The 16,655-nt window shown below is 46.8% G+C and overlaps 1 protein-coding gene across 4 annotated transcripts in view; it reads right to left on the bottom strand.

Annotated features, from left to right (window-relative positions):
• cacna1c (calcium channel, voltage-dependent, L type, alpha 1C subunit) overlaps nucleotides 1-16,655 on the bottom strand; it is a 546,860-nt gene that overhangs the window by 28,917 nt on the left and 501,288 nt on the right. For 2 of the 4 annotated variants that reach the window (XM_055905080.1, XM_055905079.1), the window contains exons 30-34: nucleotides 15,389-15,472; nucleotides 6,723-6,860; nucleotides 5,739-5,804; nucleotides 4,533-4,624; nucleotides 3,985-4,144 (exon numbers count right to left, since the gene is read on the bottom strand). In XM_055905080.1, coding sequence (XP_055761055.1) covers nucleotides 3,985-4,144; nucleotides 4,533-4,624; nucleotides 5,739-5,804; nucleotides 6,723-6,860; nucleotides 15,389-15,472 — 540 coding nt within the window. Of the gene's footprint in view, nucleotides 1-3,984; nucleotides 4,145-4,532; nucleotides 4,625-5,738; nucleotides 5,805-6,722; nucleotides 6,861-10,381; nucleotides 10,436-15,388; nucleotides 15,473-16,344; nucleotides 16,429-16,655 lie in introns of all 4 variants that reach the window. The other 2 variants (XM_055905081.1, XM_055905078.1) reach the window with 2 other exon arrangements.

Below are 16,655 nucleotides of genomic sequence, written 5' to 3' on the forward strand. Positions count from 1 at the left end.
GACCAGAATAATCAACTCATCAGTCCCAATGACAGCTGACAGAGAGATAACAGACCAGAATAATCAACTCAACAGTCCCAATGACAGCTGACAGATCAATAACAAAACTCTCTTGAATACCTGGAAATCAAGATCAGTCCATGTGTGTCATTATGTTACAAGTGTAAAGTTGACTGCAAACCATCTTTTGATTTGTTATAAATGTATGGAATACAAAACTATGGGTTTCTCTACCAGTGGGATTGCCCCTCCATTCTCTCTGTAGGTAGTGGGATTGTCCCTCCCTGCTCTCTGTAGCTAGTGGGATTGTCCCTCCCTGCTCTCTGTAGCTAGTGGGATTGTCCCTCCCTGCTCTCTGTAACTAGTGGGATTGTCCCTCCCTGCTCTCTGTAACTAGTGGGATTGCCCCTCCTTTCTCTCTGTAGCTAGTGGGATTGTCTCTCCCTGCTCTCTGTAGCTAGAGGGATTGTCCCTCCCTGCTCTCTGTAGCTAGTGGGATTGTCCCTCCCTGCTCTCTGTAGCTAGTAGGATTGCCCCTCCTTTATCTCTGTAGCTAGTGGGATTGTCCCTCCCTGCTCTCTGTAGCTAGTGGGATTGTCCCTCCCTGCTCTCTGTAGCTAGTGGGATTGCCCCTGTTTATCTCTGTAGCTAGTGGGATTGTCCCTCCCTGCTCTCTGTAGCTAGTGGGATTGTCCCTCCCTGCTCTCTGTAGCTAGTGGGATTGTCCCTCCCTGCTCTCTGTAGCTAGTGGGATTGTCCCTCCCTGCTCTCTGTAACTAGTGGGATTGTCCCTCCCTGCTCTCTGTAGCTAGTGGGATTGTCCCTCCCTGCTCTCTGTAGCTAGTGGGATTGTCCCTCCCTGCTCTCTGTAGCTAGTGGGATTGTCCCTCCCTGCTCTCTGTAGCTAGTGGGATTGTCCCTCCCTGCTCTCTGTAGCTAGTGGGATTATCCCTCCCTGCTCTCTGTAACTAGTGGGATTGTCCCTCCCTGCTCTCTGTAGCTAGTGGGATTGTCCCTCCCTGCTCTCTGTAGCTAGTGGGATTGTCCCTCCCTGCTCTCTGTAACTAGAGGGATTGTCCCTCCCTGCTCTCTGTAGCTAGTGGGATTGTCCCTCCCTGCTCTCTGTAGCTAGTGGGATTGTCCCTCCCTGCTCTCTGTAGCTAGTGGGATTGTCCCTCCCTGCTCTCTGTAGCTAGTAGGATTGTCCCTCCCTGCTCTCTGTAGCTAGTGTGATTGTCCCTCCTGGCTCTCTGTAGCTAGTGGGATTGTCCCTACTGGCTCTCTGTAGCTAGTAGGATTGTCCCTCCCTGCTCTCTGTAGCTAGTGTGATTGTCCCTCCTGGCTCTCTATAGCTAGTGGGATTGTCCCTCCTGGCTCTCTGTAGCTAGTGGGATTGTCCCTCCCTGCTCTCTGAAGCTAGTGGGATTGTCCCTCCTGGCTCTCTGTAGCTAGTGGGATTGTCCCTCCCTGCTCTCTGAAGCTAGTGGGATTGTCCCTCCTGGCTCTCTGTAGCTAGTGGGATTGTCCCTCCTGGCTCTCTTTAGCTAGTGGGATTGTCCCTCCTGGCTCTCTGTAGCTAGTGGGATTGTCCCTCCTGGCTCTCTGTAGCTAGTGGGATTGTCCCTCCCTGCTCTCTGTAGCTAGTGGGATTGTCCCTCCTGGCTCTCTGTAGCTAGTGGGATTGTCCCTCCTGGCTCTCTGTAGCTAGTGGGATTGTCCCTCCCTGCTCTCTGTAGCTAGTGGGATTGTCCCTCCCTGCTCTCTGTAACTAGTGGGATTGTCCCTCCCTGCTCTCTGTAGCTAGTGGGATTGTCCCTCCCTGCTCTCTGTAGCTAGTGGGATTGTCCCTCCCTGCTCTCTGTAGCTAGTGGGATTGCCCCTCCCTGCTCTCTGTAGCTAGTGGGATTGTCCCTCCCTGCTCTCCGTAGCTAGTGGGATTGTCCCTCCCTGCTCTCTGTAGCTAGTGGGATTGTCCCTCCCTGCTCTCTGTAGCTAGTGGGATTGTCCCTCCCTGCTCTCTGTAGCTAGTGGGATTATCCCTCCCTGCTCTCTGTAGCTAGTGGGATTGTCCCTCCCTGCTCTCTGTAGCTAGTGGGATTGTCCCTCCCTGCTCTCTGAAGCTAGTTGAATTGTCCCTCCCTGCTCTCTGAAGCTAGTGGAATTGTCCCTCCTGGCTCTCTGTAGCTAGTGGGATTGTCCCTCCTGGCTCTCTTTAGCTAGTGGGATTGTCCCTCCCTGCTCTCTGTAGCTAGTGGGATTGTCCCTCCCTGCTCTCTGTAGCTAGTGGGATTGTTCCTCCTGGCTCTCTGTAACTAGTGGGATTATCCCTCCCTGCTCTCTGTAGCTAGTGGGATTGCCCCTCCCTGCTCTCTGTAGCTAGTGGGATTGTCCCTCCCTGCTCTCTGAAGCTAGTGGGATTGTCCCTCCCTGCTCTCTGTAGCTAGTGGGATTGCCCCTCCCTGCTCTCTGTAGCTAGTGGGATTGTCCCTCCCTGCTCTCTGTAGCTAGTGGGATTGTCCCTCCTGGCTCTCTGTAGCTAGTGGGATTGTCCCTCCCTGCTCTCTGTAGCTATTGGGATTGTCCCTCCCTGTTCTCTGTAGCTAGTGGGATTGTCCCTCCCTGCTCTCCGTAGCTAGTGGGATTGTCCCTCCCTGCTCTCTGTAGCTAGTGGGATTGTCCCTCCCTGCTCTCTGTAGCTAGTGGGATTGTCCCTCCCTGCTCTCCGTAGCTAGTTGGATTGTCCCTCCCTGCTCTTTGTAGCTGGTGGGATTGTCCCTCCCTGCTCTCTGTAGCTAGTGGGATTGTCCCTCCCTGCTCTCTGTAGCTAGTGGGATTGTCCCTCCCTGCTCTCTGTAGCTAGTGGGATTGTCCCTCCCTGCTCTCTGTAGCTAGTGGGATTGCCCCTCCCTGCTCTCTGTAGCTAGTGGGATTGTCCCTCCCTGCTCTCTGTAACTAGTGGGATTGTCCCTCCCTGCTCTCTGTAACTAGTGGGATTGTCCCTCCCTGCTCTCTGTAACTAGTGGGATTGTCCCTCCCTGCTCTCTGTAGCTAGTGGGATTGTCCCTCCCTGCTCTCTGTAACTAGTGGGATTGTCCCTCCCTGCTCTCTGTAGCTAGTGGGATTGTTCCTCCCTGCTCTTCGTAGCTAGTGGGATTGTCACTCCCTGCTCTCTGTAGCTAGTGGGATTGTCCCTCCCTGCTCTCTGTAGCTAGTGGGATTGTCCCTCCCTGCTCTCTGTAGCTAGTGGGATTGTTCCTCCCTGCTCTCTGTAACTAGAGGGATTGTCCCTCCTGGCTCTCTGTAACTAGTGGGATTGTCCCTCCCTGCTCTCTGTAGCTAGTGGGATTGTTCCTCCCTGCTCTCTGTAACTAGTGGGATTGTCCCTCCCTGCTCTCTGTAGCTAGTGGGATTGTCCCTCCCTGCTCTCTGTAGCTAGTGGGATTGTCCCTCCCTGCTCTCTGTAGCTAGTGGGATTGTTCCTCCCTGCTCTCTGTAACTAGTGGGATTGTCCCTCCCTGCTCTCTGTAGCTAGTGGGATTGTTCCTCCCTGCTCTCTGTAGCTAGTGGGATTGTCCCTCCTGGCTCTCTGTAGCTAGTGGGATTGTCCCTCCCTGCTCTCTGTAGCTAGCGGGATTGTCCCTCCCTGCTCTCTGTAGCTAGTAGGATTGTCCCTCCCTGCTCTCTGTAGCTAGTGGGATTGTCCCTCCCTGCTCTCTGTAGCTAGTAGGATTGTCCCTCCCTGCTCTCTGTAGCTAGTGGGATTGTCCCTCCCTGCTCTCTGTAGCTAGTGGGATTGTCCCTCCCTGCTCTCTGAAGCTAGTTGGATTGTCCCTCCCTGCTCTCTGAAGCTAGTTGGATTGTCCCTCCCTGCTCTCTGTAGCTAGTGGGATTGTCCCTCCTGGCTCTCCGTAGCTAGTGGGATTGTTCCTCCTTTCTCTCTGTAGCTAGTGGGATTGTCCCTCCCCGCTCTCCATAGCTACTTACCAGGAAGGCACAGAGCATGTAGAAGCTGACGAAGTAGAAGATAGCGAAGTGACTCCCACACTGGTCCTCGCTGGCTGGCCCCACCTCTGACCCCTTCTCACAGGGTCGCATGGGGGCGCATGCCAGCATGATCTCCTGCCACGCCTCGCCTGTGGCACACCTGGGCACAGGTAAACAACCAGCTGTCACACACAGAAGGCTCTACTGTACAGGAAGAATGGGTTCCAGGAAGGGTCTACTGTACAGGAAGAATGGGTTCCAGGAAGGCTCTACTGTACAGGAAGAATGGGTTCCAGGAAGGGTCCAGCTGGGGGTGAAATGCTGCATGGTTGTCCTACCTTCAAAGGTAGAGTTTTCAAACAAAAAGTGGGAAAGGACATCGCGGCGTGCAGAAGAGACGGAAAGGAAGCGTAGGGGTTTGATAAAACACCATGACTCTGAGTTGGCTTTCATGATCTTCACATCTGTCGGGGGGCTTTTAAATCAGGAATTTGTGCCGGTGGTTTTACAGTCTGGACAGAGAGGTGCAGAACAGACGAGTGGCTCACCTGAAGAGCAGCAGTGTAGCCTGGGGGAAGGTCTGGAAGTTGTTGTTCCTGTTGATCTGACTGTTGTCTCTCAGGGCTATCTTACCAAACATCTGCAGGGGGCAAGGTGGTTAGGAGACACAGGGCACGCCAGGTCAACATGGTGCAAGACAGCCACGCCACAGAGGACAGGTGACATCGTCAGGTCAGTACCACAGAGGACAGGTGACATCGTCAGGTCAGTACCACAGAGGACAGGTGACATCGTCAGGTCAGTGCCACAGAGGACAGGGGGCCGAGGAGACAGGACAATAACCACAAGGCTTCTCAGCATGTATATAATGTAACAACATCTAGTGCTGGTTGCCCAGACATGGATTCAGCCTAGTCCTGGTATTAAAATCACTTTCAATGCATGCTTGTAATTCCTGGACTAGGCTTAAAGTGTGCCTGGGAAAGCAGCCCCTAGAGATACAACGTAGAGAGATGAAAGGTTATTATAGTGTGGAGGAGAAAACAGGACAGAACATACAGAACCTGGGGTTAAAGGTTAGAACAGCCAGCGACACAGACAGGACTGGCTAGAGGAGAGAAACAGACAGGACAGGACTGGCTAGAGGAGAGAAACAGACAGGACAGGACTGGCTAGAGGAGAGAAACAGACAGGACAGGACTGGCTAGAGGAGAGAAACAGACAGGACAGGACTGGCTAGAGGAGAGAAACAGACAGGACAGAACTGGCTAGAGGAGAGAAACAGAGGAGAGAAACAGAGGAGAGAAACAGAGGGAGGGGAGAGAAACAGAGGGAGGGAGAGAAACAGAGGAGAGAAACAGAGGGAGGGAGAGAAACAGAGGGAGGGGAGGGAAACAGAGGGAGGGGAGAAAAACAGAGGGAGGGGAGAGAAACAGAGGGAGGGAGAGAAACAGAGGAAGGGGAGAGAAACAGAGGGAGGGGAGAGAAACAGAGGGAGGGGAGAGAAACAGAGGGAGGGAGAGAAACAGAGTGAGGGAAACAGAGGAGAGAAACAGAGGGAGGGAGAGAAACAGAGGGAGGGGAGAGAAACAGAGGGAGGGAGAGAAACAGAGGGAGGGGAGAGAAACAGAGGGAGGGAGAGAAACAGAGGGAGGGGAGAGAAACAGAGGGAGGGGAGAGAAACAGAGGAGAGAAACAGAGAGAAAAAGGCGGGACCAATCCCAGATGCTCGGGGGCTGACCAGCAGTTCTTACCTGCATTCCAATGACGGCGTAGATGAAAAAGAGCATCACTATGAGCAGTGCTACATAGGGGAGGGCCTAGGGGGGTGGGGGGGACAGAGAGAGATCAGTGACACGTCAACAACACTGTCTAGCACCACAGCACCAAAAACACATGTTACGGTAACACACTGCTGCAAAAATAGTCACAGTCCTTTTCCCCACTGTCCAACACAAGATAAATAACTATTTTATCAGAACCCCTTTATCAAAGGTTTTGGGTTTTATTTGGGGGAGTGCTCCTATAAAACCACCTACATTTAAAACGTTCAGAAACTCTTATTTAAAGAGACTGGTGTTAAAGTTCATACATTTTCATCCTGGTCCCCTCATGGGAATTGAACCCACGACCCTGGCGTTGCAAGCGCCATGCTCTACCAACTGAGCCACATGGGACCTACGAAGGATATCTTATCTTCACCCTAGAAATACCATCTCAACGTGTAAGCCTTCTTAACCTGTAGCATGGCGAGTAGGCTATGACAGCATGCATATGAAGGGTATCGGGGTTTTGAGAGACAGTTAGATGCTGACTGGTTAGCTGGACACATCATTCCTCCCGTCTACATTCCTCCCTCAAGCAGGGTCAAGGTCAGGGTCAGGGTCAAGCTGAATTTAAGACACTCAATTCAGGAAGTGATTTGAAATGAAAATTCTAATATGGAAAAACTTAAATAAAGAAATAAATAGGCGATCTAAAAAAAATATTGGTTTATTGATAATTCATTTAAAATATATATTGAAAAAAAAATGATTGGCCAGGTACAGAGCAGAACTAAAAGACGTTGAGGTGTGGTCTTTCCTCCCAAACCTCAGTTATATCTAACTCAGATTTATAGAATTTCCATTCCAGTATACTTCCCTCCTGAATTGACTGACTTAATTCGAGTTGACCCCCGTGACCCCCTTGCATCTCAATTGTCAATGGTCTTGACTTGAGTCTGAGTCTCCCCTCACTTGAAAGGACTTGATGAAGGTCCACAGCAGGGTCCGTATCCCTTCTCCCCGAGACAGCAGTTTGACCAGCCTCATCACTCTGAAGAGCCGGAAGAAGGTGATGGAGATCCTGGCGTTATCTTCAGAGTTTTGTAGTCCCTTTTGTTAGGCACCGGACGTCAACACACACACACGCACACGCACACGCACACGCACACGCACACGCACACACACACACACACACACACACACACACACACACACACACACACACACACACACACACGGACAGACGAGGATTCAGACATTCACACACACATGCGAGCACACACAAGAGCCGACACACACACACAGACATGAACAGACACACACAGACATGAATAGACACACACACACACACACACACACATACACACACACACACACACACACACACACACACACACACACACACACACACACACACACACACACACACACACACACACACACACACACACACACACACACACACACACACACACACACAGAGACAGACACGAACAGACACACACACAGACACGAACAGACACACACACAGACACGAATAGACACACACACACACACACACACACACACACACACACACACACACACACACACACACACACACACACACACACACACACACACACACACACACACACACACACACACACACACACACACACACACACACACACAGAGACAGACACGAACAGACACACACACAGACACGAACAGACACACACACAGACACGAACAGACACACACACAGACATGAATAGACACACACACACACACACACACACACACACACACACACACACACACACACACACACACACACACACACACACACACACACACACACACACACACACACACACACACACACACACGATCATCCGTGTGCAAGTGCACACCCACACGTAGTTGCAGATAGAAACACATACACAGACACATACAGACAAAGTTAAAAAGTCAGTCATTGTCGAGTCCTTCAAATCATCCCATCAAAAACAACCTACAAAAGAGTTTAGGAGAGAATCGTCTGGTGGCTTTATGAGAAACGGGAATACAACTAACAGATACAATGCATTACACTTCCTGTTCTCCAGCAGAGAATACAACTAACAGATACAATGCATTACACTTCCTGTTCCCCAGCAGAGAATACAACTAACAGATACAATGCATTACACTTCCTGTTCTCCAGCAGAGAATACAACTAACAGATACAATGTATTACACGTCCTGTTCTCCAGCAGGGAATACAACTAACAGATACAATGCATTACACGTCCTGTTCTCCAGCAGAGAATACAACTAACAGATACAATGCATTACACTTCCTGTTCTCCAGCAGGGAATACAACTAACAGATACAATGCATTACACTTCCTGTTCTCCAGCAGGGAATACAACTAACAGATACAATGCATTACACTTCCTGTTCTCCAGCAGGGAATACAACTAACAGATACAATGCATTACACTTCCTGTTCTCCAGCAGGGAATACAACTAACAGATACAATGCATTACACGTCCTGTTCTCCAGCAGGGAATACAACTAACAGATACAATGCATTACACGTCCTGTTCTCCAGCAGAGAATACAACTAACAGATACAATGCATTACACTTCCTGTTCTCCAGCAGAGAATACAACTAACACATACAATGCATTACACTTCCTGTTCTCCAGCAGAGAATACAACTAACAGATACAATGCATTACACGTCCTGTTCTCCAGAAGAGAATACAACTAACAGATACAATGCATTACACTTCCTGTTCTCCAGCAGAGAATACAACTAACAGATACAATGCATTACACTTCCTGTTCTCCAGCAGAGAATACAACTAACAGATACAATGCATTACACGTCCTGTTCTCCAGCAGAGAATACAACTAACAGATACAATGCATCACACTTCCTGTTCTCCAGCAGAGAATACAACTAACAGATACAATGCATTACACTTCCTGTTCTCCAGCAGAGAATACAACTAACAGACACAATGCATTACACTTCCTGTTCTCCAGCAGAGAATACAACTAACAGATACAATGCATTACACTTCCTGTTCTCCAGCAGAGAATACAACTAACAGATACAATGCATTACACTTCCTGTTCTCCAGCAGGGAATACAACTAACCGATACAATGCATTACACTTCCTGTTCTCCAGCAGAGAATACAACTAACAGATACAATGCATTGCACTTCCTGTTCTCCAGCAGAGAATACAACTAACAGATACAATGCATTGCACTTCCTGTTCTCCAGAGGAAAACGAGCAGAGCTTTTCATGGTCCTATTAATATTTCAAAAGCCTCCAAATAAAAACTAGGCTATGAAATATTTACACAATCCTCTATAGGCAAAATGTTCCTTTCAATTTAAGTTCGGACAACATTTGATTAACTAGAGTACCTTGGGAGGCCCTTAAGAATTCATAAAGCCACAACTTGACAAAACAACCCAACTGACCTTAAACTACACCATACACACTGACACATCACAGCAGATAATATCTTCGACCAAACAGAGACAACAAACTACAAAACACAACAACAAACAACTTTAACACAGTAGAAAATAGTTCCACACCTTCACCAGACTGAACAACAACAAACAACTTTAACACAGTAGAAACTAGTTCCACACCTTCACCAGACTGAACAACAACAAACAACTTTAACACAGTAGCAACTAGTTCTACAACCTTCACCAGACTGAACAACAACAACAAACAACTTTAACACAGTAGAAACTAGTTCCACAACCTTCACCAGACTGAACAACAACAAACAACTTTAACACAGTAGAAACTAGTTCTACAACCTTCACCAGACTGAACAACAACAAACAACTTTAACACAGTAGAAACTAGTTCCACAACCTTCACCAGACTGAACAACAACAAACAACTTTTACACAGTAGAAACTAGTTCTACAACCTTCACCAGACTGAACAACAACAAACAACTTTTACACAGTAGAAACTAGTTCCACAACCTTCACCAGACTGAACAACAACAAGGCAATGCATTGAACCATTGGTTATTATGTATTATTCCTCATAGAGCCACCAGCTCTGTGTTTAAGTCAAGGAGGTAAAACCACAGGAGGACAGTAGGGGGAGCAACTGTGCCACACAGAGAGAGAGAGAGAGAGAGAGAGAGAGAGAGATAAAGAAAGACTGATAGAGATAAAGAGAGAGAAAGAAAGGTAGATGACCGCGTGACCATGGCTTGCACCAATGACAGAGCACCATTAATAGAGGACACGGAGGAGGAGGAGGAAGAGGAGCGAGCCAAGTTTTTTTTTTTTTGCCTGAGAGCGATGACAACACGACAGCGACTACAGAATACTTAGCCACAGTCTAAAACCCCAGCACGGGCGTGGGCATCCCCTTTGTTCACACACACACACACACACACACACACACACACACACACACACACACACACACACACACACACACACACACACACACACACACACACACACACACACACACACACACACACACACACACACACACACACACTTTGTGACGCTGGCACAGCTGGCATGCTGCTGGTGATGGGGGTGGAGGGATGAAGGGCTGGTGGAGACGGAGGTTACCGTGGGTACCATTGTTCTTACCGCGGGGGGTTGGGAGGAGGAGGAGGAGGAGGTGGTGGTAGAAGAGTCAGCTGGCTTTAAAGAAAGACAGACAGATGAAAGCTATAGTAGCCCAGACCCTGCTGCTGCTGCTGGGACCGGTGGGGGTGTACAGTAAGATTGTGCACCAAGCATTGTGTGTGTGTGTGTGTGTGTGTGTGTGTGTGTTTCTATCTGTGTGTGTGTGTGTGTGTGTGTGTGTGTGTGTGTGTGTGTGTGTGTGTGTGTGTGTGTGTGTGTGTGTGTGTGAGGGGGCCGAGGGTAGAGGGGCTCTGTGTGTCTATATGTATGTAGTGTGTCTATATGTCTGTGTTTCTATATGTCTGTGTTTCTATCTGTGTGTGTGTGTGTGTGTGTGTGTGTGTGTGTGTGTGTGTGTGTGTGTGTGTGTGTGTGTGTGTGTGTGTGTGTGTGTGTGTTTGTGTGTGTGTGAAGGGGGCGAGGGGCTCTATCTCTATAGCTGTCTCTGTCTTTCTACCAGGTCTAGCTACATACAGTACAGAACCTTATGGGGACAGCAACACGAGGGGAGGTCTGTTACATGGTCCCTGGGTAGGGAGCCATCAACTGGCCGTCCCCAGTACTGCAGCCACGAGACAGGGACTGCTTTTCACTCCCGTCTCCCATTGACATCAATGTATGACTGAGTGAAAACTGGGAAGTAACAGTAAGGATCTGTGATCTTGGTTTGTCAGTGTGACTGTAACTCAGCAGCCAGATGTATACAGTTAGTCAGATGGACACGTACAGTTAGTAGTTTGAACAACAGGGGGCGCTGTTTTACCAGCGGTTTTTACACGGGAGAGACTCCATCTTTTTCTACTGGCATGACCCACACAGTAGACATGACAGAAGGCTGAATCTCTGTAGAGACAGGGGGTAATGTAAAGGGAAGTGGTGTATTTCAGAGAGAGTGTGAGGTTAAGGGTGTGTGTGTGTGTGTGTGTGTGTGTGTGTGTGTGTGTGTGTGTGTGTGTGTGTGTGTGTGTGTGTGTGTGTGTGTGTGTGTGTGTCAAGTAGGCACAATTATGTTGACAATGTCAGTCACTGACAGGCAGTGAGCAGTGCCACATTATGGGAGACTATGTATAGTCTTTCAGATATTAAGTGACTGAGCAAAGGTGTGTCTAATACAGAAAGGGTGTGAGTGTGAGTGTGTGTGTGTGTGTGTGTGTGTGTGTGTGTGTGTGTGTTTTGAGGCCCTGGGTTGGCGTGGATCGGGGATTTCGGGGGGGGGGGGTGTTTTGAGGCCCTGGGTTGGCGTGGATCGGGGATTTCGGGGTGGGGGGGTGTATCTGGGGAGTAGGAGGTGATATGACGGCTCTACATGTTTAGGGTAAAACACTAGAATTATGTTGGACTGTAAATCCACTGCAGAACTACCATCAGACATTTCAACCAATGAAACTACACTGAATCATTGTCAAAATGCTCATCAACTGTTTTGAAGTTGAAAACGTGATGGTTCTGGGTTGTCTAGTCCTGCAGTGATATCCTGCAAGTTGTATTGTGAGGGGGGGGGGGGTCTGAGTATCCTGCATGTTGTATTGTGAGGGGGGGGGGGGGGGGGGCTGAGTATCCTGCATGTTGTATTGTGAGGGGGGGGGGGTCTGAGTATCCTGCATGTTGTATTGTGAAGGGAGGGGGGGGGGTCTGAGTAACACACGACACAATCACTTCACTAAAACTTCCAGTCCAACTGTGAAGATGTGAGTTGTGATTATTATACAGTCAAACAATCACTCCTCAAAGCAACGGACATTTTAAATCACTTTTTAAAAAATACTGTTTTTTCTCTTCACATTGCACATAATCATTACAGTTGAAGTGAACTGTATAGGTAACCCAGGTCTCTGTATAAGACTGTTATTTCATATCTGGGATAGCAGGGCTGGTTAGAATGGTTCCACATTGTAGAAGCTTCTCATGTCCTCTTTTTATTTGATTCAATTAGTTGAACTGACCTTTGTATATTAAAAGTAAATTGAATTCCTCCCTCGTATTGTTATAATGCTTGGCCCCGTTGGCAGATCGTTTCTGAAGACAACTCCAATCATTCTTAGAGGCCGAGATGATATACACTCTTAGAATAAAGGGTTCCAAATGGGTTCTTCTGCTGTCCCCATAGGAGAACTCATTTTAGATCCAGTTAGAACATTTTCTGATTCCAGGTAGAACTCTCTGTGGAAAGGGTTCTACCTGGAACCCAAAAGGGTTCTACCTGGAACCCAAAAGGGTTCTACCTGGAACCCAAAAGGGTTCTACCTGGAACCAAAAGGGTTCTATCTGGAACCAAAGATAGTTCTTCAAAGGGTTCTCCCATGGGGACAGTTGAAGAAGCCTTTTAGGTTGTAGATACCACCTTTGTTTCTAAGAGTCTAGGTTCACCTCGGTTAGTTAACGTTAGTTTGTTAAAGTCCTCTAACGTTGGCGAAGAGACCCAGGTTACCCAACGTGCATTTCAGGGTGAGCAAGAGCACCACAAATCAACCAATGAGAGGAAAGATAGAAGTAAACATCCAAAAGAAGATGAAGAGTGAGAGATCAGTTCAGACAGACATGATGGAGGAGAGAGAGGCATTCCGAGGGGGAGGAGAAATGTAGCTGTGGCATCATCGCCTGCAAGACACCATCGCCATGGCAACAAAACGCAACTTCTTTTCATAACCCTTCTAAACACATATCAAACCAACAGAAAAATAATTCAAACCACTCAAATTAAATCAACTGTCAAATTAAAAACTAAACTGAAAATTGTTTTAAGAAGCACCTTCTGGTCAGAATAACTGGAGGGGGGTAGCTATGTAGAGTAGAGTTGGGGAAATAGGATGGGAGGGGGAGGAAGGGTGGGTTGGGGGGGGGGGCATCTAATCCGCTATCCTAATAACACCACTTTATCAAGGCCAATACACACTCACTTAAACAACACAAAAAACAGTGAGTGTCTTCCTGATATTTTGGTGGCTATTAGGTTACCATTACCAGGAGGTACAAGTGCAGAGGGTTTCTAAAAAAAATCAAAATAAGATGCAAGAACAGTGAGGCTCGTCAATCAATCAGACCACCAGAGAAGAAGAAGAAGACTAGGGTCATGCCTAGGTTAAAGATTAATCAAATCAAAATAAATGTCAAACGGCAAAACCAAAGGCAAAACCAAACTGAGTGCAGGGTAAAGGGTGAGTGACTGGTATAGCAGAGGAGGGTATATATATCTGGCCCGGCAGATACTGGTAAAGAACTGGTCATTCTGGTCATTCATAAAGACCTTGGTCAAACCTCTCGTGGTCAGATAGCTTCACTTTCAAAGAGAAGAAAACCACACTTGTCATCCACAGGGCAGCCTGCTTCTCAAAGGGTTAACTATTCAACTCAGCTATAGGACACGAGCAGAACTAATAGGTACAAGTTGCTACTATAAGGAAATAGTTGAATTTAGTCTCAAAGAAATTCTAGAAGGACTTGTGTGTAAAGACCACTACAAGCACAGGTACTACACCATTACAACGCATATACACATATACAACATATAACTAATATAATCAGCACACTCAAAGTAGCATTTTGAGTCACTTTCTGTTGTCAGAAACGTGACTTTGTTAGTGATCTAAAACCGTGGACTGTTGTCATCTAGAGGAGTGGGTGAAGTGTCTTTCATGACTTGTGAAAGGAAAGCTGGCTATTCCGCTATGCTGTCCCAGAGAGATGAAAGGTTTATGAACTGACCGTCAGATACAATAGACAGATAAGCCCAGATCAACTATGGATCTATCAAATTGTAAATTTGACACAGTTACAGACAGTATTGAGCTGCTATATGATGGAGCTATTGACCAAATAAGCTACTAGGTCCATTTAATGCAATAGACTCAGGTATGAAAGGTATTGAGCTACGGCAGGATTCACCTGTAAGCTTGGTTTTAAAGGAAATGTTTAACATTTTTCAACATTTTTCAACTTCCTTTCCAGCACCACCACAACATCAACGTTGGTGAAAATGGTGTTTCTGTTTTATAATAGAAAAATATAGAGGAAGATAAATGTTTCCAATGACATCATCGGTGCGCATCATGTGATTTTAACCAATTATGAGTAGGCATTACTAATTGGTTGATGAGGTCATTGGAAACACCTGTCTTCCTCTGTGGTTTTTTACTCCTTATCATAGAAACGCACCATTTGATGTTGTGGTGGTGCTGGAGATGATGAATATGAAGAAGCAAAATGTTCACATTTGCCTTTAAGAGTGTAAATACTCAGTCAATAGTTCTCATGTCTCATCATGGGATGTCTCAAAATACAGATCTAGATTCGCTAGGGACAAAATGCCATTTTTTTATTTAACTAGGCAAGTCAGTTAAGAACAAATTCTTATTTACAATGACGGCCTACCCCCGGCCAAACTGAGACGACGCTGGGCCAATTGTGCGCCGCCCTATGGGACTCCCAATCACGGCCAGATGTGATACAGCCTGGATACGAACCGGGGACTGTAGTGACACCTCTTGCACTGAGATACAGTACCTTAGACCGCTGCGCCACTCGGGAGCCCCTCAATAGAGACTAAATGTCTTTTATATAGGAGATACATTTCTGTTTATTTTCTGGTCACCTTTTGTTTACATTATGAACAAGGCCAGGAATTTCTCATGAAAGGTGACATCACTCACCAGTAAATATTCATGAATAAATGTACGTCTACATACATCGTTTTTCATACAAGCTAAAGGCTTGTTGTAAACAAACAGTTTACAATGACTTTTTCTTCAGGCCTGAATATATCACCCATTTCCCCCCCCAATCATGCTATACAGTGTCGGTCATGCCTTGGGGATTTCACATGTCCCCAATTGTGATGATAATATACATTGAAAGAAATGTACAAAAACAAACCCCAAACAGGTGCTGAGAGAATGCAATAGTCTACATTCTATTGATGCTCAGAGGTGAGAGTGAGAGGTAGGCAGGCAGACTGAAAGGTGGGCTACTTACGTTAACCTCAGTGATCGCTATGTCAACAACGCTACCCACAACTATTAAGGCATCAAATGTGTTCCATGCATCAACAAAATAATGCTGCGTTGGGCGGAAGAAACAAACAAACAAACAAACAAACAAACAAACAAAGAAAAGAAAATGGAAAGAAAAGAAGCAACAAAAGGAGAGAGGGAGGAGAAAGATAAGAAAGAAAACAGTTATATATGAACCTCTGTGATTAGCGGAAGGTAGAGAGGGAGGAAGGACATTGGTTGAAAATTAAATGACAGTTTGAAAACGGGAGGAAATAAAAGGAGCGAAATCCAAGATGATCGAGAGGAGAAGCGGCGACCAGTCATGCTTGTCCATGTGGGAAAACAACATCAATAAACAACAACAATAACAAAATCACAACCAAAACAATCCGTTTAAAAAAAGAATAGTTGAGTTTCTTTGGTTAGTTAGTTGTTAGTCAAAGTGAAAACCTTAGGACATGTCATAGTCTTGCTTTAGAGCCAGGTCTCTCTTCTCAGGCCTAACGAATAGAACCCTTTCACTACTCTAGAACCCTTTCAGTACTCAAGAACCCTTTCAGTACTCTAGAACTCGTTCAGTACTCTAGAACTCGTTCAGTACTCTAGAACTCTTTCACTACTCTAGAACTCTTTCGGTACTCTAGAACGCTCAACTGTTGTTCTGTGTACTGTGAAGAACGAGGAAGCACCTTTTTTTTCACCACTTGATGCCTTGGAAACTCCGAATGAGAGCGGCCATCTTGAAATGAATGATGGAGGAAGGAAGAGGGGAGAGGAAGGGAGGAGGGTGGACTTTTGGGAAAGAAACCACACCAGAGAATGGTGCTATAGAAGACAAGATTGTCACAAAGAAAGAGAAGGAAAGAGAAAAGAGAAGAGAGAGAGAGAGAGAGAGGGACAGAGCGAGTGGAGAGAGAGGGGTGGCGATGTACTTACGTTGATCTCACTCAGAATGACGTCTATTATGCTGCCAATTACGATGAGGAAGTCAAAAACATTCCAAGGATCACTAAAGTAACCCTACACAGGATGGGCGGAGGTGCAGGAGGAGGAGGGGGGGTAAGAGAGGCAAGTTAGACAGGCATTATTATAGGGGAAAAGCCTTCCTTTTCAGCCCTTAAACTCTTCCAACAATGTGTTTGGGGTGGTGGCTCATCTCTTCTGAAACTATCTTCTTAGATCTTAAAAGCCAATAGAGCAACAAAATGCATCATTGGTATTAAATGATGAACTATTATTGTGAATGT

The sequence above is a fragment of the Salvelinus fontinalis genome, chromosome 39, assembly GCF_029448725.1.
Source record: "Salvelinus fontinalis isolate EN_2023a chromosome 39, ASM2944872v1, whole genome shotgun sequence".
In the NCBI taxonomy this organism is placed as follows: domain Eukaryota; kingdom Metazoa; phylum Chordata; class Actinopteri; order Salmoniformes; family Salmonidae; genus Salvelinus; species Salvelinus fontinalis.